Source organism: Chiloscyllium punctatum, chromosome 17 (genome assembly GCF_047496795.1).
Source record: "Chiloscyllium punctatum isolate Juve2018m chromosome 17, sChiPun1.3, whole genome shotgun sequence".
NCBI lineage: Eukaryota > Metazoa > Chordata > Chondrichthyes > Orectolobiformes > Hemiscylliidae > Chiloscyllium > Chiloscyllium punctatum.
In genome coordinates, this window is record NC_092755.1 from 76,527,948 (window position 1) to 76,552,043 (window position 24,096).

General features: G+C 47.0%; 1 protein-coding gene across 9 annotated transcripts in view; it reads left to right on the forward strand.

Annotated features, from left to right (window-relative positions):
* The window catches only part of ncor2 (nuclear receptor corepressor 2), a 244,980-nt gene that overhangs the window by 33,938 nt on the left and 186,946 nt on the right, over positions 1 to 24,096 (forward strand). For all 9 annotated transcript variants that reach the window (XM_072587584.1, XM_072587583.1, XM_072587589.1 and 6 more), the window contains 3 exons: positions 1,885 to 2,081; positions 4,933 to 5,060; positions 8,256 to 8,436. In XM_072587584.1, coding sequence (XP_072443685.1) covers positions 1,977 to 2,081; positions 4,933 to 5,060; positions 8,256 to 8,436 — 414 coding nt within the window. In that variant the 5' untranslated portion in view covers positions 1,885 to 1,976. The remainder of the gene's footprint in view (positions 1 to 1,884; positions 2,082 to 4,932; positions 5,061 to 8,255; positions 8,437 to 24,096) is intronic.

A 24,096-nucleotide genomic window follows, 5' to 3' on the forward strand; every position in this document is an offset into this window, starting at 1 on the left:
CGAACACAGCCCCCAACCCCGTGCAAGACCACCCCCTCACCCTGAACACTGCCCCCAACCCTGTGCAACACCACCCCCTCGCCCAAACACCGTCCCCAACCCTGTGCAACACCACCCCCTCGCCCAAACACCGTCCCCAACCCTGTGCAACACCACCCTCTCTCCCCGAACACTGCCCCCAACCCGTGCAACACCACCCCCTCACCCCGAACACAGTCCCCAACCCCATGCAACACCACACCCTCGCCCGAACACTGCCCCCAACCCCGTGCAATACCACCCCCTCACCCCGAACACCGTCCCCAACTCCGTGCAACACCACCCCCTCACCCCGAACACAGTCCCCAACCCCGTGCAACACCACACCCTCGCCCGAACATTGCCCCCAACCCCGTGCAATACCACCCTCTCACCCCGAACACCGTCCCCAACCCCGTGCAACACCACACCCTCTCCCCAAACACTGTCCTCTACCCCGTGCAACACCACCCCCTCACCCCGAACACTGCCCCCAACCCCGTGCAACACCACCCCCTGCCCTGAACACTGCCAGCCTGCCTTCCCCCACACCCAATAACCCCCCCGCCCCGCCCATATGCAACACCACCCTCCTGTCAGCCCCCCAACCCCGTACACACCTGCTCCCTCTCCAGGGCAGCTGGACTGGACCCCAATAACAAAACTGCTGCAGTTACCTTTGTGGGGTAAGTCTCCAAATCTCGCACGCGCGCACACACACACGACTTTTTATTGCAACATTTTGACAAGTTCCACCTTTGCCCTGTACAGGACAATTTTGGAGAGATTATCTGGGAAAGCGGGGGTGTTTAAGGTGCACCCCTGTGTAGAACCCCAGGGAAAGTGTGGGGAGAGAGAGAGGGCGGGCAGTCAGTCATTTGGAGACGGTGCCTGTTTAATCACTGTAAACAAAAGACGCGATCACTGCTGGAAACACAGTCTTTGTAATGTTTTTATCGGGACCTCGAGATCTCCTTTGGATAATCGAGGTTCCCTGTAATTGGCACCTTGCTCTCTGTACAACTTGACCTGAGCCTCTGACCCATGCCAACCAGGACTCATGGCCTTATTGCAGACAGAATGAGTGGAGGTGACATGTCTCTCTATATAGCTGCCTTTACCTTAAATTAAAGATGATGTTTGAACTCTAATGTTTTATAAAGCAGGCTTTATGAACAATTGAATTTTAAGCAACCTATTTGGTGAGCAGCCAACTAGAGGTGTCATTCACGCTTGAGAAAGTGGAAATGTTTATTTGCCAATTGACTCATCCTGAAACAATTCCAAGTAAATGCACAGCCCAGTACTCTTGGCCTGTTCAAGATATGAAATCTGAAACTTTGCTGAGGTAATGGAATTCATCCTGCCGCGCTCTATATATTTAAAAAAGGTCAAGGAAATCTCAGCCATTTCTGGCACACTGATCTTACTGAGTTTAAAAATCACACAACACCAGGTTATAGTCCAACAGGTTTATTTGGAAGCACTAGCTTTCGGAGTGCTGCTCCTTCATCAGGTGGATGAAGGAGCGTCGCTCCGAAAGCTAGTGCTTCCAATTAAACCTGTTGGACTATGACCTGGTGTTGTGGGATTTTTAACTTTGTACACCCCAGTCCAACTCCGGCATCTCCAAATCATGATCTTACTGTAATAGTGTTCCATGGAATAAAAACAGGAAAATACTTTGGCAATATTTGTTTTTTATCCAATTTTGTAACTGTGTCAAGTATTGACTCAGAATAAAACTATTTTGGGATAGTTTTGGCCAAGCCATCTGTTTGGAATGATGTATTTTACTAGTAAATACATGCCTTGCTTTGAATAAAGTGAGATTTAGTTGTTATTTTCTTGTGTTTTTTTTTACAGAGCTTGGATGTGGTTGGCAGGATCCTGATGCAGTTAACTCGAGAGGTTTTTTTTGTCACTAATTAGAAGTGATTGAGCCTGTGTTTTGAATCATGTCAGGATCGAATCAGTCTGTAACACAGAGCAGACTGCGTGCGGAGCAAAGATTCCCCACTCACAATCTGCCGCTTGCACTTCATTTACCCAGGCCACACACGGTAAGGAGTGCCACTGTTACATTACCATCGTCGTTTCATTACTAGCCTTTGGGTAACAGCAACTTCTGCAAGTTGGAAACCATTGGTATGTTGAGTTATAATTTTGGTTCACGTCCATTATCGGAGTGAAGTAGCTGAGAAAATCTTCCAGTTCCAATGAAGAGTCATACCAGATTTGAATCATTAACTTTGTTTGCTGCCAGACATACTGATTTTCTCCAGTATTTTCAGTTTTTATCTGAGAAAGATGTCTATACCATGAAAAAATGTTGTAGTTTGATTGAACTCAATCTGAAATATTCTGTTGGACATGAAGTTACAATTAAACTGAGAACATTAGTTATTTGTCATTACTTTCAAAGTCTTTGAACTTGTAAATGTTTTATTTTAAAAATGTAAATTATTGTATATATCTCAACAAGAGAGGCTGTTGTAGCCTTTTATCTTCTACTCATCAAGACAAACTCCAGAACGTCACGTTTCAAGCGATCACAATTTATCCTACAAGAGGAAAAGGTCCTGATTGTTTGTCAAAGAATTGCTGTGGACTCCTGAAACTGGGTAATTCAAAAAAAAATCCTTTAGTTTGCAGAGAATGGGTCTCTGAGTGTGAACATGTGTCACTGCTGACAAGAATAAATACACAGCATTACGAGCTGTACTGATTATCTTATCAATGTTGAGAGTGTGTTGCTGGAAAAGCACAGTAGGTCAGGCAGCATCCGAGGAGCAGGAAAATCAACGTTTTGGGCAGGAGCCCTTCAGGAAATGTCGATTCTACTGCTCCTCGGATGCTGCCTGACCTGTGCTTTTCCCGCTACACACTCTCAACTCTGATCTCCAGAATCTGCAGACCTCACTGTCTCCTATCTTACCAGTGAGTCTATTAGCACACTTGGGATTGTTCAGCTAGTGCTGCTCAATTGCAGTTATACCTTATAGTAAGCATTTTGTTTTGTGTTTTTAGTTAAAACAGATTGGTTGAATATAGCCTGTACTTAGCCTATCAATTGAGAGAGCGTGCTATTTGATTCAATCATTGGGGCATATGGCTTATGAAGCTGAAACTGAAATTAATCCATGCTGTTGTTGTATTGTGTGTTGAATAGAGAATGCATTTTTGCACTGAGAGCACCACCCTGCTGTTGAAGAATGCTAATCAATGTAGCCACTGTAGAAGCAGAGTAAAATAGCTTGCTTAGCCTACTGTTTATATTGTTGAAATTCCTTGTCTTTTCAAGTTAACTTGAGATAGATTGGTACTTTACAAGTTCAAAATGGTGGCCATTGGCTCATTTGCAAATTTGGAAAAACCAATACAGAACATTTTACTGTTAAATGTGATTCTGCACTTGGGCAGCACTGGTTGAATAGTCTCGTGTGTACAAATAGTTGTACCTAAAACTGGGGTGTTAGCTTGATGAAGCTACAACACAGGGCAACAGGGCAATTTGTTAGCCAGAGGCAGCAGCATGCAATTTGATAGAGCACAGTAGACCTACAACTAAAGGGTCCTGCTAGGATGATGGGGTTAATTAAACAACTCACTGGTGGAAAGGCTCAACAAATACTCAATTCCTCAGTGATAAGGAGCCCAGTACTTCTGTGTTTTTTTTTAAAAATGCCTGAAGCATGACCCCCCGTCCTCAGCTGGAAGATGCCAAGTGGATGATCCCCACTGGCCTCCTCCAATGTTCTCAGCATTACAGATACCAGCCTTCAACCAATTTGATTCATTTCACATGATATCAAGAAGCAGCTGACTGTACTGGACTGTGCAGAGTTTGTATTATGTCTGAATACTCCACAGTCAACATCCTGGGGGTTGCTGTTGATCAGAAATTGAACTAGACACACCACATAAACACAGTGGCAATCAGACCTGGTCAGAGGCTAGGAGTACTGGGTGAGTATGACTCCCCAAAGCCTGTCACGAGTCAGGCCTGCGATGGAATGCTCCCCACTTACCTGGATGAGTCCAGCTCCAATGACACTCAAGGAGCTTGACACCATCCAGGCCAAAGCAGCCCATTTGATTAGCACCCCATCCACAAACATCCATTCCCTCCACCATCCATCAGAACCAGCAGTGGGTGCTATCTATCCGATGCACTATAGAAATTCACCAAAGATCCTTAGAATGCACCTTCCAAACCCGCGACCACTTCTGTCGAGAAGATCAAGGATACGTGGGAACACCACCCACTGGAAGTTCCCTTCCAAGCCACTCACCATCCTGACTTGGAAATATATCGCCGTTCCTTCACCATCGCTGGGTCAAAGTCCTGAAGCTCCCTCCCTCAGGGCATTACGGGTCAACCTACGACACATGGGCTACTGCAGTTCAAGAAGGCAACTATCACATTCTGGAGGGCAAGTGGGGGTGGGCAGTAAGTGCTGCCCCAGTCAGGAACACCCATGTCTCATGAAAGAATTAAACAGACGTCCTAACGTTTTGTCTTGGAATTGTGTTCAGCATCACATTGTCATCAATTTGAGCTACAAGAGACAATTAACCTCAGACCCTGTCATGATGCAGCTTGTAATTCCAGGTGAGGGTCAGTCAGTTCACTTGGCTAGACAGCTGGCATGCGATACCAACAGTGTAGGTTCAGTTCCCCCATTGGCTGAGGATACCCAGAAGAACTGTCTTTTCCATACTCTCCCACTGCCTGACTCGCGGTGACCCTCCGCTTAAACCCCCAGCAGTCATCTCACTCTAATGAGACAGCAGCCCTACGCTCCACTAATACTATGGTAACCTTACTTTGGTTCTTGGTTCTCTGTCACTAAAAAAATGTTTGTGAAGTTAAAACAAGTGCAAGTAATAAAATAAAATTTTCTTTTCCAGGATATCCGAGTTTCTGAGTTTCCCAGTCATTCCAGGGATTATGGATCCATTTTATCAGCTGGAAATCTAACCCATCATCTTCGTCGGAGACCTTCCTTACTGTCGGAATTCCAGCCAGGGCCTGACCGGTGAGCGCCTTAATTGGCAATCAGAGTTTTAGCTTTTCACATTGTTTCCACAAACCAGTCCATATAACCTCAGTAACTCGCTATGTTGAGGTTTCGTTAACCTCAGTATTATCAATGAGCTGTCTCAACCTTTCATTTTGAAATGATGACAGCTTGCATGCAGTCAGGAGCGTCGTTTTCTAATAATCTGCTGTGTGCTCGCTGCCCTCGGGCCATGCGCTTGCTGTCCTTCGGCCATGTCCTCTCTCTCCTCCGGCCACGTGCTCTCCCCCCCCCCCCCCCCCCCCCCCCCCCGGGCCGGGAGCTCTCTTACCCCCCCCCCCTCCCCAGCCAGGCGCTCGCTCTCCACCCGGCCGTGCGCTCGCTCTCCACCCGGCCGTGCGCTCGCTCTCCACCCGGCCGTGCGCTCGCTCTCCTCCGGCAGTATGCTCTCTCTCCACCCGGCCATGCGCTCTCTCTCCACCCGGCTGTGCGCTCGCTCTCCTCCGGCCGTGTGCTCGCTCTCCTCCGGCCGTGTGCTCGCTCTCCTCCGGCCGTGTGCTCTTTCTCCACCCGGCCGTGCGCGCTCTGTCCTCTGGCCATGCGCTCGCTCTCCATCGGCCGTGTGCTCGCTCTCCTCCGGCCATGCGCTCCCTCTCCTCCGGCCGTGCGCTCGCTCTCCTCCGGCTGTGCACTCCCTCTCCTCCGGCCGTGCACTCCCTCTCCTCTGGCCGTGCGCTCACTTTGCTGCCGCCGTGCGCTCTCTCTCCACCCGGCCATGCGCTCACTCTCCTCCGGCCGTGTGCTCTCTCTCCACCCGGCCGTGCGCTCTCTCTCCACCCGGCCGTGCGCTCTCTCTCCACCCGGCCGTGTGCTCTCTCTCACCCGGCCGTGCGCTCTCTCTCCACCCGGCCGTGCGCTCTCTCTCCACCCGGCCATGCGCTCGCTCTCCTCTGGCCGTGCGCTCTCTCTCTCCGCCCGGCCATGCACTCGCTCTCCTCCGGCCGTGTGCTCTCTCTCCACCCGGCCATGCGCTCTCTCTCCACCCGGCCGTGCCCTCTCTCTCCACCCGGCCGTGCCCTCTCTCTCCACCCGGCCGTGCCCTCTCTCTCCACCCGGCCGTGCCCTCTCTCTCCACCCGGCCGTGCGCTCTCTCTCCTCCGGCCGTGCGCTCTCCCTTTCCTCCGGCCATGCACTCTCCCTCTCCTCCGGCCGTGCGCTCTCCTTCTCCTCCGGCCGTGTGCATTCTCTCCTCCGGCCGTGCGCTCTCCTCCTCCGGCCGTGCGCTCGCTCTCCTCCGGCCGTGCGCTCGCTCTCCTCCGGCCGTGTGCTCGCTCTCCTCCGGCCGTGCGCTCGCTCTCCTCTGGCTGTGCGCTCTCTTTCCATTGGCCGTGCACTCGCTCTCCGCCAGCCGTGCGCTCCCTCTCCACCGGCTGTGTGCTCACTCTCCTCCGGCCGTGCGCTGTCTCTCCGTCGGCCGTGTGCTCTCTCTCTCTCCACCCGGCCGTGCACTCATTCTCCTCGCCCCTTGCGCTCGCTCTCTTCCGCCATGTTCTTCAATGTTCAAAAGCTAATCCTCACCTCCTTGTCAGTGATTCATTAAGCAATAAAAACCAGCTTCCCCAGTTCACCATCTCCAAATGCTTTCAATTCTGAATGATCTGGATTCTGGTGGTGTTCCAGGTGATCATCTGCAGTGTCATCTTTTGGTGTTTTTCTGATAAGCAGGGAATCATCGAAATATGCAAGTAATCCAGTCGGCTCATGCCCCTTGGAGGAGCACTTGTGTTTACTCCTTCACAGCGTCCTCCGTAATGGTCACCGTCATCTTCAAAGACATCCTTCTGATGCCCTTTTAACATTACTGAAGGAATCAATGTTTCCCTCCATGTTGGGTCGAACATTCCTGACCGAAAGACCTTTCAGTGGAAACACTGTGTCCTCGGTTTCCCTTGCAGGTATTTACTTCGGAAACAAGCTGGATTGGACAATTGGCTGTGCTAGGCTGATGACTCTCCAAGTTGAAGAGGGTTTTTAAAAGAAGACTCTTCTCCCTGCCTGGGACTTCACATCATTTCTCTTACCACTTTGCAAAGTTTCAGTTGAACTGAAAACGTGAGAATGCTGCTCCTAATACCTGTCAAGTAAAGTAGTGGTTTCAAAGCTGTCTCTTTGGGAAATTTTACTGTGACTGGCTCACAGGCTGAAAGATCTCAGTGAGGTGTTCGATGCCTCCTATAATTTTCGGTCCTCACACTTCCATTGTGCTGCACTGACAATAGAGATCATTTGCGTAAGACCATTGATCGCAACATACTGTAGCTCACTGTATGACTGCTGTATAATATCCCTGATCACTATATACTGTAGATCATTGGATGATCATTCTGCAAGATCATTGATCACTATATACTGTAGATCACTCTGATCACAAAGTGGTCAACAGTATCTAGTGATCAATGATCTTATACAATGATTACAACGTGATGTTTTTGTAACTGGCATGAGATGATTATTGGAAGGGCAGCCACCAGAAACAGACGTCCCAGTGCTATGCATACCCTCTGACCAATGGTCAGTATCTAATTCAGGTAATTAATGGTCACTTCCCTCTAAGCTCCCACTTGGCAATAGTGAGACCTCACCAATATGCAGGAGGAGTTCCTGCTAGACCTCACAGTGGGACCTGGGCGTGCCGGGCAGACTCTCGATCACAGTCACATCATGGTCACAGAGGGGTCTATTCCTGTGGCTAACCCACTGCTAATGAGTGTTCCCCAAACTCCAATTCCTTCATCACTGAGTGCTGTCTGGTTCGGCTCAGTCATCCTCTCCCATCTCAGTGCATAACCACCATCGAGTCAGTGTCCATCCCCATCACCTGCCCCAGGTTGGAGGGTAGAAGGGGTCAGTCCTGCCCACACCACTGGCCCCTGATTGACATTTTGAACGTCAGGCACGGGTCTTCAATTGGACAGGAGTTGTAATGGTGACTGTCACAGAAACACTTGGCGAAGTCCCAGTCGACATTGGAGCTCACTCTCACAGGTGCTCTGAAACAATCTGGACATTGCAGGGGGTCAATATTCTGGTCTTTTCTACAGCCCTTTTGTTAGTTCTCAGGCAGGAGCTGCTTGCTGGGGTTTTGCTGGTGTTTCTGTGTCTGTTGTCTGTACCCAATGTTATTGTCAGCTCTAATTTCCTCTTGTTTTGTAGGAGCATTGAGCAGCGGCAAAGACATGAACCCCACAGCTACCTGCTGGGTGCCTGGGGACAGCGAGATGGAGCCTCTGCAGATGGCAAGCGCCTGAGGCTAGATTTGCTGCAGGATTCATCACTGCGACCCTCATCCCTCTTACCCCAGGACCCCCTCACCACTGCCGGGGAGCTCCTGAAGGTCAGCTCTTGGTGCACACGCTTCCACCGTTTTTGGGGTCAGGACAGGCTCGGGAGTTGGTGTCAGGAGATCATTATCTGGGACAGGGGAGTGGGAGTCAGTGTTGGGGGCTCTGGGATCACTCTGAGGATGGGGTTGAGGTCATTGTCCAGTGGGGATGAGGATTGGGGGTCACTTGGGGTTGGAGGTCTCTTGGCAGGGCCGGAGTCAGTATCTTGTTGTTGGGGGGGTCAGTGCCTTGAGGTGGCTGTCATTGTTTGGATGGCGAAAGTGAGGACTGCAGATGCTGGAGATTAGAGTCAAGAGTGTGCTGCTGAAAAATCACAGCAGCTCAGGAGCACCTGAGGAGCAGGAAAATTGGCGTTTCGGGCAAAAGCCCTTCATCAGGAATGAGGCTGGGAGCCTCTGGAAGTGCAGTAGGTGGATGGAGGTGGGGCTAAAGTTGATAGGTTGGAGGGGAGGGTGGTGTACATAGTTGGGACAGGTCATTAGGGTGGTGCTGAACTGGAAGGTTGGAACTGGGGTAAGTTGGGGTGAAGAGAAATGAGGAAACTGGTGAAATCCACATTGATGTCCTGGGGTTGAAGGGTCCCACGGCGGAAGATGAGGCGTTCTTCCTCCAGGCATCGGGTGGTGAGGGAATAGTGATGGAGGAGGCCCAGGACCTGCATGTCCTCGGCAGAGTGGGAGAGGGAGTTGAAATGTTGGGCCACGGGGCCATGGGATTGGTTGCTGCAGGTGTCCCGGAGATGTTCTCCGAAGCGCTGGGGAGTGGGCGTCTTGACTCCCCAATGTAGAGGAGACCGCATCTGGATCAACCAATACAGTTAATGACGTGTGAAAGTGCACATGAAACTTTGAATGTGGAAGGCACCTTTGTGGCCTTGGAAGGAGGTGAGGGGTGAGGTGTGGGCGCAGGCTTTGCAATCCCTGCGGTGGCAGGGGGAGGGTGGGTTGTTGGGGGATGTGCACCTGACGAGGTAGTGGATCTTTACGGAAAGTGGATCGGGGTGGGGTGGGGAGGGAAATATATCCCTGCTGGTGGGGTCTGTTTGTAGGTGGTGGAAATGGCGGAGGATGATGCGATGCATACGGAGGTTGGTGGGGTGGAAGGTGAGGACCAGGAGAGTTCTGTCCTTGTTGTGGTTGGAAGGGTGGGGTTCGAGGGCAGAGGTGTGGGAAGTAGATAAGATGCGCTGGAGGACATCATTAACCACGTGGGAGGGGAAATTGCGGTCTTTAAAGAAGGAAGCCATCTGATGTGTTCTGTGGTGGAATTGGTCCTTGTGGGAGGATGAATTGTTCAACCTCCTTGTGGATTACACATCCTCTCACCCTGCCCCCTGCAGTAATACTATCCCTTATTCCCAATTCCTCTGTCTTCTCCGCATCTGCTCCCGGAAGGACCAGTTCCACCACAGAACACACCAGATAGCCTTCTTTAAAGACCGCAATTTCTCCTCCCATATGGTTGGTGATATCCTCCATCGCATCTCATCCACATCCCGCACCTCCATCCTCGAACCCCACCCCTTTAACTGCAACAAGGACAGAACTCCCCTGGTCCTCACCTTCCACCCCACCAACCTCAGAATACATCCCATCATCCTCCGCCATTTCCGCCATCTACAAATGGACCCCACCACTAGAGATATATTTCCCTACCCACCCCATCCACTTTCTGTAAAGGCTGTTGCCTCCGTGACTACCTCGTCAGGTCCACGCCCCCTAATAACGCACCCTCTCCTCCTAGCAACTTCCCCTGCCACTGCAGGGATTATAAAACCTGCACCCACACCTCCCCCCCTCACCTTCTTCCAAGACCCCAAAGGAGCCTTCCACATCCAACAAAGTTTCCATACATGTCATTTATTGTATCCGTTGATCCCGACGTGGTTGTCTGTACACTGGGAGACAAGAGCGCTTCAGAGAAAGAACACCTCATCTTCTGCCTCGGGGCCTCCAACCCCAGGGCATCAATGTGGATTTCACCAGTTTCCTCATTTTCTCCCTCCCTCTCCCACCTTATCTCAGTTCCAACCTTTTAGTTCAGCACCGTCCTCCTGACCTGTCTCACCTATTAATCTTCCTTCCCACCTATCTGCACCTCCCTCATCTCCAACCTATCACCTACTCCCCCACCTTCATCTACCTATTGCATTCCCAGCTACCTTCTCCCCCCCACTCCCCATTTATCTCTCCACCTCTCAGGCTCCCAGCCTCATTCCTGATGAAGGGCTTTTAGACAATAGGTGCAGAAGGAGGCCATTCTGCCCTTCGAGCCTGCACCACCATTCAATATGATCTTGGCTGATCATCCTTAATCAGTATCCTGTTCCTGCCTTATCTCCATAACCCTTGATTCCACTATCCTTGAGAGCTCTATCCAACTCTTTTGCCCAAAATGTTGATTTTCCTGCTCCTCAGGTGCTGCCTGACCTGCTGTGCTTTTCCAGCAGCACACTCTTCATTGTTGGGGTGGTCAATGTTGGGTGTGGTGGGGTCAGTGTCAGGGTGATTATGGGTTACTGTGTGGGGAGGAGTCAGAGGTCAATATTGGGGGGGAGGTCAGTGTCAATGACAATTAACATGGAAATGATCAATAGCAAGAGGCAGAAAACACTGGTGGGGGTATTTTATAGACCAGCAAACAGTAGTTACACCCTTAAAGGTTCACTGGGCTGATTTCTGGTATGGCGGGCTTGTCTTATGAGCAAAGACTAAACAGGTTAAACACTCTGTATTCATTGGAGTTTAGAAGTTTGAGAGGTGATCACATTGAGACATTTAGGATTCTTAAGGGGCTTGACAGTACAAATGCTGAGAGGATGTTTCCAGAGGTTTGTATTACAAGAGCAGAGACAATATACTGTGGCTGTTTGAATATTGTGTGCAATTTTGGGCTCCATATCTAAGGAATAATAGGAGGCTGGAGAGGGTCAGAGGAGATTTACAAGAATGACCCCAGGATGAAGGCTTTGTCATATGAGGAACAGTTGAGTTTAGAAGGAAAGGGGGGATCTGATTGAAACTTACAAAGTACTGAGAGCCTTCGATAGAGCGGATGTGGAGAAGATGTTTCCCAACATTAGGAGAGACTCAGACCCAAGGGTACAGCCTCAGAGTGAAGAGAAGACCCTTTAGAACTGAGATGAGAAGGAATTTCTTTCATCAGAGGATGACGAATGTGTGGGACTCATTGCTGCAATGGGCTGTGGAGGCCAAGGCATTGAGATAGACAGTCAGATTTTTGATTAGTAAGGTGATCAAGGGTTGTGGGGAGAAGGCAGATCAATGGAGTTGAGAAGCATTTGAACCATGATTGAATAGCGAAGTAAACCCGATGGACTGAATGGCCTAATTCTGCTCCAGTGTCTTCTGGAGAGTCTAAGACCAGAGGGGATAGTTTCAGAATAAAAGGGCACCAATTTAAGACTGAGATGAGGAGGAATGCCCTCTCTGAGGGTTGCGAGTCTTTGGAACTCTTTGCCATAGAAGGGTGGTGGATCAGCCATGTTCGTATTGAGTGGCAAGGCAGGCTTGAAGGTCCAAGTGACCTACTCCAGTTCCTATTTCTTATGGTTAGAACATTGAACAAGAAACCATTGGAGTTATAACAAAAGCTTTGTCATTATTGTGGGTGTCTGTCTTCATATGGACAGAGTTTAGAATATTGGAGTCATTAAACGTAATGATTGTGAAGTAAGGTAGAAGAATTGGGATAATTTCTGGGTTGAAGAGACTTCTTGGAACTGAAATGACAAAAGTTAAACTGTGTTTTGGTGACCTATTGTTTGCAAAATGTCAACTGATGTTGTGGAAAGAATGCTAGACAAAGCTTTTAAACAAAGATAAGAGATGGGTTTAATGGCTTTATTTGCTTTACAAACTTGGTTTGAAAGAAATGGACCTTGGACTAAAGGTTACCTAGCAATAGCCTCTGAATGGAATTGGCTGTTCCAGTACATACCTGGGTGTGTCAGTTACAGGAACAAAGCTCTGAGATGCTGGCATCAAAAAAACTCTTTCTGACTCCTTTCTTCCCTCTCTCCTGAAAACGAGGAAGGCTTACAGCAGAGAAAGCTGCCAAGATAGCCCTCAGTGCTCAGTAAAATATCTTTTGGAAAAATGAGAAAGTTTCAGAAATCCTGTTTCAACTTCCAGTTAAATGCTGGAAGCTGAGTAATTGTCACTTCCAATCAAAGACATCAGTGTAATTGACTTTCCCTCTGTACTGTAAGCTGATTTGAAGACATCTCACATTCTGCAGCTGTCAGCATTTTCATCTCAACAAAAGAAGATTAACTGCATCACGGGAAATCTTTCCTTTTTTTTTATCCTTTGAACTTGGACCCTTAGCCCCAGCCTCAGTGTTTTACCATTTGCCTTTTCTTTTTAAACCTGTCTCATCTTGGCAGATTTGTATTGTCTTGTTTTAGGATGAAGGGGGTATAGTTTAATTCTGAATAGCAGCTTTGTTTGAACCAGTTTTTCCATTTGTTGTAAGAATGTTTGTTTGTAATCAGCAATTGTTTTTGAGTTAATTGAAATTACCTGGCAAAAGTCTCCTCTGATAAGACTGCAAGAGCAGAGGTAAGCTATTTGGCCCAAAATGTCCGCCATGCCATTTCACGATGGTGCCAACACAGTAGGTAGTGTTTGGGCAGAGGCAAAAGTGAGGACTGTAGATGCTGGAAACCAGAGTTTAGACCAGAGTGATACTGGAAAAGCACAGCAGGTCAGGCAGCATCCAAGGAGCAAGAAAATCGACATTTCAGGCAAAAGCCCTTCATCAGGAATGGAGGCAGGGAGCCTCCAGGGTGGAGAGATAAGGGGGGGTATGTGGGGCTGGGGAGAAGGTAGCAAAGAGTACAGTAGGTGAATGGGGATGGGGATGGAGGTGATAGGTCAGAGAGGAGGGTGGAGTGGATAGGTGGGAAGGGAGATTGGCCGGTAGGACAAGTCATGGGGACAGTGCTGAGCTGGAAGGTTGGAACTGGGGTAAGGTGGGGGGAGGGAAAATGAGGAAACTGTTGAAGTCCACATTGATGCCCTGGGGTTGAAGTGTTCCGCGGCAGAAGATGAGGCGTTCTTCCTGCAGGCGTCTGGTGGTGAGGGAGCGGCGGTGAAGGAGGCCCAGGACCTCCATGTCCTCAGCAGAGTGGGAGGGGGAGTTGAAATGTTGGGCCACAGGGTGGTGTGGTTGATTGGTGCGGGTGTTCCGGAGATGTTTCCTAAAGCGCTCTGCTAGGAGGCGTCCAGTTTCCCCAATGTAGAGGAGACCGCATCGGGAGCAACGGATACAATAAATGACCTTGGTGGATGTGCAGGTAAAACTTTGGATGCGGAGGCTCCTTTGGGGCCTTGGATGGAGGTGACGGAGGAGGTGTGGGCGTACGTTTTGCAATTCCTGCAGTGTCAGGGGAGGGTGCCAGGAGGGCAGGGTGGGTTGTAGGGGGGTGTGGACCTGACCAGGTAGTCACAGAGGGAACGGTCTTTATGAAAGGCGGAAAGGGGTGGGGAGGGAAATATATCCCTGGTGGTGGGGTCCGTTTGGAGGTGGTGGAAATGTTGGCGGATGATTTGGTTTATGCAAAGGTTGGTAGGGTGGAAGGTGAGGACAGGGGTTTCTGTCCTTGTTACGGTTGGAGGGATGGGGTTTGAGGACGGAGGTGCGGGATGTGGATGAGATGCGTTGGAGGGCATCCAAAACAATGGCCAAACTAACACACAACGAAGAGGACACCACAACACACACCTGGGTTAAAAACCTCTCCCACAGACAGCTCACAGACACAGAAAGAACAATACTGGCCAAGGGACTCCACTACAACCACAGGGACGCCAAGACAGCAGACTTCCTAGCAGCACTAGAATGCACACTCAGGCACAATGGACTGACAGAAGAGACACAACAAACAGTGAGACAAAGTATTGTACCTCTGATAACAAGGAAAAGACAAACACATAACCTCAACACCAAGGAGAGGGAAGCACTAAAATCACTAAGAAACGATAAGAACATAATCATACTACCAGCAGACACAGGCAGAATGATGGTCATCCTGGACAAAGCAGACTACATACAAAAAGCACAACAACTACTTGCAGATACCAACACCTACCAAAAGAGGGAGTTTGACCCCACCCCACAGCTCTCCAATAGGATAAACAACACACTGAGGAACCTACAAAAAAACGGACAGATAACCAGGTCTGACCTACAAAGAATGAAACCTGAAAGCAACACCACCCCCAGATTCTATGGACTACCTAAAGTGCACAAACCAGACATCCCACTCAGACCCATAGTATCACTACCAGGGACACCATCACACAAACTGGCTAAAGAACTCCAACAGAAACTGAAACACCTGATCCGTGGATCCAGACGCTCTATACAGTCAACACAGGAATTCTTGGACATCATCAGAAATATACACATAGACAAGGAAGAAACCATGGTCTCATTCGATGTAACGGCACTGTTCACCTCTATCGACAAAACCCTAGCCAGAGAAACAATAGCCAACTTGCTGGACATACAGAGCAGACAACGAGACAGGGAACCTACCAATAAAGACTGCATACTCAAACTACTGGACCTGTGCCTCACAACACACTTCACATTCAACAACCAAATATATGAACAAATCAACGGCACACCCATGGGCTCACCCATCTCTGGACTCATAGCGGAAACTGTAATGCAAAGATTAGAACAAACAGTCTTACCACAAATTCAACCCAAACTCTGGGTCAGATATGTGGATGATACCTTTGTAATCATTAAAAACACAGAAATAGAGAACTCACACCGGATCATCAACGCCACACTCACAGGGGTCCGATTCACTAGAGAGGAAGAAAAGGACAACCAACTCCCATTCCTAGACGTGATAGTACAGAGAACACCTAACGGAGAATTCACCACAAAGGTATACAGGAAAGCCCCACACACAGACCAAGTCCTGAACTACGAAAGCAACAACCCCAACACACACAAATGAAGTTGCATCAAGACACTGTTCAAAAGGGCCATAACACACTGCAGTACACCAGAACTGCAAAAAGAGGAAGAAGAACACCTTTACAATGTATTCGCCAAAAACGGATACTCGCGCAATTTCATCAACAGATGCCGAAGGGAAAGACAACGGAACGAGGACATGCCACAACTCAAAGGACTAGCCACACTACCATACATCAAGAGCATTTCTGAACTGACAGCCAGACTACTGCGACCACTAGGACTCATAACAGCACACAAACCAACAGCCACTCTCAGACAACAACTCACCAGAACGAAGGACCCGATACCCAGCATGAGCAAAACCAATATAGTGTACAAAATCCCATGCAAGGACTGCACAAAACACTACATGGGACAAACAGGAAGACAGCTAACGATCCGCATCCATGAACACCAACTAGTCACAAAACGACACGACCAGCTATCCTTAGTAGCCACACACGCAGATGACAAGCAACATGAATTCGACTGGGACAACACTACTATTATAGGAGACGCCAAACAGAGAACAGACAGGGAATTCCTAGAGGCATGGCACTCATCCACAGACTCTATCAACAAACACATCGACCTGGACCCAATATACCGGCCACTACAGCGGACAGCTGGAACTGACAACCGGAAGCGGCAGAGACAAACCACTATAAATGCCGGAGGAAAGATCACAGAAGCGCTTCACAGGAGGCTCCCAAGCACTGAGGATGTCACCTAGACAGGGGACAAAACATCTGCAACACAAATTCCCAGCTCGGCGAACAGAACCACAACAACGAGCACCCGAGCTACAAATCTTCTCCCAAACTTTCGAGGGCATCTTTAATCACGTGGGAAGGGAAATTGCTGTCTCTAAAGAAAGAGGCCATCTGGTGTGTACTGTAGTGGAACTGGTCCTCCTGGGAGCAGATGTGGCAGAGGCAGAGGAATTGGGAATACGGGATGGCATTTTTGCAGGAGGTAGGATGGGAAGAGGTGTAATCCAGGAAGCTGTGGGAGTCGGTGGGTTTGTAAAGAATGTTAGTATCAAGTCGGTCGTCATTAATGGAGATGGAGAGGTCCAGGAAGGGGAGGGAGGTGTCAGAGATGGTCCAGGTATATTTGGTGGGCTGAGCTATCCACTCCAGGCCCAGCTGTATTCTTTGTTTCTCTCTCTTTCTTGTTGTTGTCATTTTTCTTCCACCTTCCTGACATTGCTGGGAGGTCAGAGCAGTGTGTCAGCAGTGACTTCTGGCTCATAGGCCTGATGTGGTGGACTCCTGGAGTGGTGGTGAGGTATCAGTGGTGACTCACTGCAGTAGGTCCAGAGTGGGGACTCTTTTGGCAGCGGTGGGTCATTAACTGCAGCAGAGTCAGTGCCTGGGGTGGGGGCTCCTGCCTGCAGTAGGTTTGGAGTATGGACCTTGCAGAATTCCTGGCACTGTGTTTGGGATCCCATCTGATGAAGATTAGCTCTATTTAAGTTATTTTATTGTTTTATACCTCAAAATTGCACTGGATTGTGGCGACAGACCACAAAATATTGTGTCTCCCTGTGACTGATCTGATAATCTCCATTCTCCTTCCATTTCCCAATAACCCTTAATTCCCTGGTTGATTTTAAAATGTCTATCTTGGCCTTGAGTATGCTTAATGATCCAGCTTTGACAGTCTTTTGTGGTAAAGAATTCCACAGATTCACTGCTGTCTGAGAGAAAATACTGCTCATGTCACACATTAAATAGGGATCACTCACTCTGCAAGTATATCCTGAGCCAGAAATTTAAAATTAAGCCAGTAAAGTTTTTTAAAGAAATAAATCAAAATAAAGAGAGTAGCAGAAACCGGCAGAATTATCCCAGGGAATGAGGAAACGGCAGAGGCATTGAACAACTAAAGACACAGTTACATTTCAGAAGTAGATGTTAGCCAACAAGGATAAAAGAGTGACAGAATTAAGATAATTAATATCAGCATAAAAATGTATTGTAGAAACATAAGACTCTAGGATCTGACAAATCCATGGGATCCAGTGGCCAGCAGGGCTCTCTAGAGAGAGCTCTGGTGATATTGGGTGCACTGGCAATGAATTTTCAAACTTATTTATATTCAGGAACATGACGATCAGATTGGAAGTTAGCAAATGTTTCACCACTTTTCAAGAAAGGACAGAGAAAAGAGAGAACTGTAGGCCAGTTAGCTTAACATTAGCTGTTGGTAAAATGCTGTAATCAATATAAAGTAGGTCTTGCTACGTACTTTATGTATAATATGTGCAGAACATATCAACATTGTTTTACTAAAGGGTGACTGTGTGACTAATTTATAACAGTTTTTGAGGAGGTTTTCCAGCAAGATACAGGAGAGCTGGTAAATGTAGATCTACATTTCCAAAGGGTAATGGATAATGTGTCACAAAGAAGGCTTGTATTTGAGGTTAATATATCAGCATGAGTAGAGAATTGGCTAACAGGTAGGAAGCAGATTGTGGGCGTAGATTTGGGCATTTTTATGTTGGCCATCAGTGACAGATGTACAACTGCAGGAAGCATTACTGGGACCTGGGCTATTTAAAATCCACATTAATGACGAAGAGAGGAGTGTATTCCTTTCAATAAAACTCTTCTCAAACTTGTAGTTGGGCCAGCATTTGGAAAAATCGACAGGCTGGCAGCATCTGTGGACAGAAACCAGAGTTAACGTTTTGGGTCCAGAGATCCTTCTTCAGAACTTACTTAACTCTGATTTCTCTCCACAGATGCTACCAGACCTGCTGAGTTTTTCCAGCAATTTCTGTTTTTGTTTCTGATTTCCTACATTTGCAGTTCTTTTCAGTTTTGTTTTAAATGGAAAATTGGACATACTTGTCATGGTGGATTTGGCTCCTTCCCTGTTCCCAACCATAAGCCAGAGTATCTGTTGACATTGACATTCTGCTGGTCCCTTCCAATGTGTTTTGGAATGTAACTCCTTTCAACTGGGCCATCAATATTTAAGATTCATTTGCTGTTAGTGGTTGCCAGGAGAACTTCACAATACTAGATTATTACAATTCCTGGCTTTATGGCTCTTATACTGCAAAAACCTGAGAATATATTTATTCAAGTCTGTGCTTTAGACAAAAATAATTTTTGTTTGACACAGAAGGTGTAAAGACCAAAATAGTCTGGAGTGATGTAAATGAAAGTAATGTTTTGCTAAATGTCAGCAAAGTTAATCAGCAAAAAGCAGAAGTGTTTCTTGAAGCTGAGTTTGAAAGTCTTGCCTGATGCAGCCACCTTATGTGAATATGTTTGTAATTATTCTCTGCATCTTTTTTGCGGACAAAATAATCAAAATATACAAGACATTTTCAAACTTTCCCTTTACAGGCCTGACAAACAATGAAGTTTGGTGAAAAGCCTGTATGGCTCAGCTGGACTGCAGCAGCTGAGTCTACCGATTTTGAAAATTACTCACTGAATATTCATCGTGCTATTTTAAGAAATGTAGGAGCCGATGACAAAGTAAAAATGTTGCATTTGGAAATGATGAGGTTTTTTGTATTGATCAGAGTGAGATAATCACCCCCCAGATTATAGAGAACCAAGATAGTGTGCATCTTCTCAGACACCGACAAGCTTCTGCTGAAATATGTACAAACATGAAAATAATTCATGCTGTTCTGAGCCCCTCTGTACACAATGATGTGTCACCCATTGCTGTTTGAGGAGATTAATCTTTTCTCTAGGAGGGAATTTAGCTCTGTGTGTTTTTAGTGGAGGCTTTTAAAAAATATTTTCATAATGTTGTGAATTTTTTTTTAGAATTAGAATCCCTGCAGTGTAGAAACAGGCCCATACCCCTACATTTACCCCTGAATAATAACCTATATTATGGGCAATTTAGCATGGTCAATTCACCTGACCTATACATTTTTGGACTGTGGGAGGAAACCGGAGCACCCAGAGGAAACCCACGCAGACACGGGGCGAATGTGCAAACTCCACATGGACTGTTGTTCAAGACTGGAATCGAATCGGGTCCCTGTTGCTGTGAAGCAGCAGTGCTATCTACTGAGCCACAGTGCTGCCCCATTGGGTTGAGTAGTTGTAGACTAGGAGGCAGGAAGTTAGAAATTGGTGTTTGTAAAATTGTAAAATGCTGGGGTGGGGTGGTGGAGAATAACATTGCATGGTCCCTTATAAAAGGTGGTGCTTTTTTGGTGCTTAGAGATTTAAAATGGATGTTTGCGAGCAGCAGCTTGAAAATTTGTAAGTACAAAGAGCCCGAACTGAAACATTTGTATCGAAGGGCCGTTCAGTTAGCAGACCAAGCAGCAGCTTTTAGCAAAACAACAGGCTTTTGAATTTATTGTCGAAGAGTGTGGTGCTGGAAAGGCACAGCAAGTCAGGTAGTATCCAAGGAGCAGGAGAGTTGATGTTTTAGGCATAAGCCCTTCATTGGGAATGTGGTGATGAAGGGCTTATGCCCGAAACATTGACACCCCTGTTCCTCAGATGCTGCCTGACTTGCTGTGCTTTCCCAGCACCACACTCTTCAACTCTGACTTTTCCAGCATCTGCAGTCCTCACTTTCCCTCAGGCTTTTGAAGTTAGTCAATCAATTTGAACCAGGTACTTAGATACCAAAAAACCTATTAAATTTAAATCTGATGGTTTTGATCACATAGGACCAATCCTATTGTAAGAAATATTACTATGTCATCATGGGTTTAAAAGAAGGGGGCAGTTGGACAAAAACCCCAGAGCTAGCTGCCATTTGCCAGAGCTAACAGCCCTCAGCTCTCGAGAGAATTGCTGGCACTTCAGCCTCCTCTATGTCTTAGAGAAAGCACCATCGAAATAATAACGGTACCAACGGCACAGCTAGTTAATATTCCTTGTAGAAGACTCAATGGAGAAAGCACAAAACATTCCAGGAGACTTGTAACCTGGTTGTAATTTCGAAACATTAACTTCGATTTTTGTTAAATATACCAAGTCTTTTCCCTGAGGTGGGGAAGTCCAGAACTAAAGGGCATAGGTTTAGGGTGAGAGGGGAAAGATATAAAAGAGACCTACGGGGCAACCTTTTCACACAGAGGGTGGTGCGTGTATGGAATGAGCTGCCAGAGGAAGTGGTGGAGGCTGGTACAGTTATAACATTTAAAATGCATCTGGATGAATATATGAATAGGAAGGGTTAAGAGGGATATGGGCCAAGTGCTGGCAAATGGGACTAGATTAATTTAGGATATCTGGTGAGATGGACGGGTTGGACCGAAGGTCTGTTTCCATGCTGCACATCTCTGTGACCATATGACTGTGACTTGTATGTATTGGAACAGATACCATTAGAATTTTGCTTTATTCAGGAATAGTTAGTAGTTAGAGGGATTTGTTCAGTTTGTTAATAGTTTTGTTAATTTGTTCACTGTTAGATAAATTGTTACTTGTTGATTTTAAAGTGAGTGTCAGGGATTAAATTAAATTTTATTTAATTACGAGAAGAGAAGTGAGTCAAACAGTCAGGGCAGACAGGGACAAGGTAGGACTAATAAATTTAGCTGCATTTATTTCAATGCAAGGGGCCTAACAGGGAAGGCAGATGAACTCAGGGCATGGTCAGGAACATGGGACTGGGATATCATAGCAATTACAGAAACATGGCTCAGAGATGGGCAGGACTGGCAGCTTAATGTTCCAGGATACAAATGCTATAGGAAGGATAGAAAGGGAGGCAAGATTGAAGGAGGAGTGGCATTTTTGATAAGGGATAGCATTACAGCTGTGCTGAGGGAGGATATTCCCGGAAATACATCTAGGAAAGTTATTTGGGTGGAACTGAGAAATAAGAAAGGGATGATCACCTTATTGGGATTGTATTATAGACCCCCCAATAGTCAGAGGGAAATTGAGAAAGAAACTTGTAAGGAGATCTCAGCTATCTGTAGGAATAATAGGGTGGTTATGGTAGGGGATTTTAACTTTCCAAACATCGACTGGGACTGCCATAGTGTTAAAGGTTTAGACGGAGAGGAATTTCTTAAGCGTGTACAAGACAATTTTCTGATTCAGTATGTGGATGTACCTACTAGAGAAGGTGAAAAACTTGGCCTACTCTTGGGAAATAAGGCAGGGCAGGTGACTGAGGTGTCAATGGGGGAGCACTTTGGGGCCAGCGACCATAATTCTATTCGTTTTAAAATCGTGATGGAAAAGGATCGACCAGATCTAAAAGTTGAAGTTCTAAATTGGAGAAAGGCCAATTTTGACGGGATTAGGCAAGAACTTTCCAAAGCTAATTGGAGGCAGATGTTTGCAGGTAAAGGACGGCTGGAAATTGGGAAGCCTTCAGGAATGAGATAACAAGAATCCAGAGAAAGTATATTCCTGTCAGGGTGAAAAGGAAGGCTGGTAGGTATAGGGAATGCTGGATGACTAAACAAATTGAGGGTTTGGTTAAGAAAAAGAAGGAAGCATGTGTCAGGTATAGACAGGATAGATCGAGTGAATCCTTAGAAGAGTATAAAGAAAGTAGGAGTATATTTAAGAGGGAAATCAGGAGGGCAAAATGGGGACATGAGATAGCTTTGGCAAATAGAATTAAGGAGAATCCAAAGGGTTTTTACAAATATATTAAGGGCAAAAGACTAACTAGGGAGAGAATAGGGCCCCTCAAAGATCATCAGCAAGGCGGCCTTTGTGTGGAGCCACAGAAATTGGGGGAGGTACTAAATGAATATTTTGCATTAAGTATTTACTGTAGAAAAGGATATGGAAGATATAGACTGTGGGGTAATAAATGTCCAGATTACAGAGGAGGAAGTGCTGGATGTCTTGAAACGATTAAAAGTGGATAAATCCCCAGAACCTGATCAGGTGTACCCGAGAACTCTGTGGGAAGCTAGAGAAGTGATTGCTGGGCCTCTTGCTGAGATATTTGTATCATCGATAGTCACAGGTGAGGTGCTAGAAGACTGGAGGTTGGCAAACGTGGTGCCACTGTTTAAGAAGGGCGGTAAAGACAAGCCAGGGAACTATAGTCCAGTGAGCCTGACCTCGGTGGTGGGCAAGCTGTTGGAGGGAATCCTGAGGGACAGGATTTACATGTATTTGGAAAGGCAAGGACTGATTTGGAATAGTCATAATGGCTTTGTGCGTGGGAAATCATGTCTCACAAACTTGATTGAGTTTTTTGAAGAAGTAACAAAGAAGATTGATGAGGGCAGAGTGGTAGATGTGATCTATATGGACTTCAGTAAGGCGTTCGACAAGGTTCCCTATTGGAGACTGATTAGCAGGTTAGAACTCATGGAATACAGGGAGAATTAGCCATTTGGATACAGAACTGGCTCAAAGGTAGAAGACAGAGGGTGGTGGTGGAGGGTTGTTCAGGGTGTAGGTTTGCTCGCTGAGCTGTAGCCAGACGTTTCATTACCTGGCTAGGTAACATCATCAGTAGCAACCTCCAAGTGAAGCGAAGCTGTTGTCTCCTGTTTTCTATTTATATCTTTCTCCTGGATGGGGTTCCTAGGGTTTGTGGTAATGTCATTTCCTGTTCGTTTTCTGAGGAGTTGATAGATGGTATCTAGACCTATGTGTTTGTTTATGGCGTTGTGGTTGGAGTGCCAGGCCTCTCGCAATTCTCAGGATTGTTTTTCAGACTGGAGGCCTATGATCACTGGAGTGCCACAAGGATGGGTGCTAGACCCTCTACTTTTTGTCATTTACATAAATGATTTGGATGCGAGCATAAGAGGTACAGTTAGTAAGTTTGCAGATGACACCAAAATTGGAGGTGCAGTGGACAGCGAAGAGGGTTACCTCAGATTACAACAGGATCTGGACCAGATGGGCCAATGGGCTGAGAAGTGGCAGATGGAGTTTAAACCAGATAAATGCGAGGTGCTGTATTTTGGGAAAGCAAATCTTAGCAGCACTTATACACTTAATGGTAAGGTCCTAGGGAGTGTTGGTGAGCAAAGAGACCTTGGAGTGCAGGTTCATAGCTCCTTGAAAGTGGAGTCGCAGGTAGATAGGATAGTGAAGAAGGCATTTGGTATGCTTTCCTTTATTGGTCAGAGTATTGAGTACAGGAGTTGGGAGGTCATGTTGCGGCTGTACAGGACATTGGTTAGGTCACTGTTGGAATATTGCGTGCAATTCTTCCTATCGGAAAGATGTTATGAAACTTGAAAGGGTTCAGAAAAGATTTACAAGGATGTTGCCAGGGTTGGAGGATTTGAGCTACAGGGAGAGGCTGAACAGGCTGGAGCTGTTTTCCCTGGAGCGTCGAAGGCTGAGGGGTGACCTTATAGAGGTTTACAAAATTATGAGGGGCATGGATAAGATAAATAGACAAAGTCTTTTCCCTGGCGTCGGGGTGTCCAGAACTAGAGGGTATAGATTTAGATTGAGAGGGGAAAGATATAAAAAAGACCTAAGGGGCAACTTTTTCACTCAGAGGGTGGTACGTGTATGGAATGAGCTGCCAGAGGATGTGGTGGAGGCTGGTATAATTGCAACATTTGAAAGGCATTTGGATGGGTATATGAATAGGAAGGGTTTGGAGGGATATGGGCCGGGTGCTGGCAGGTGGGACTAGATTGGGTTGGGATATCTGGTCAGCATGGACGGGTTGGACTGAAGGGTCTGTTTTCATGCTGTATA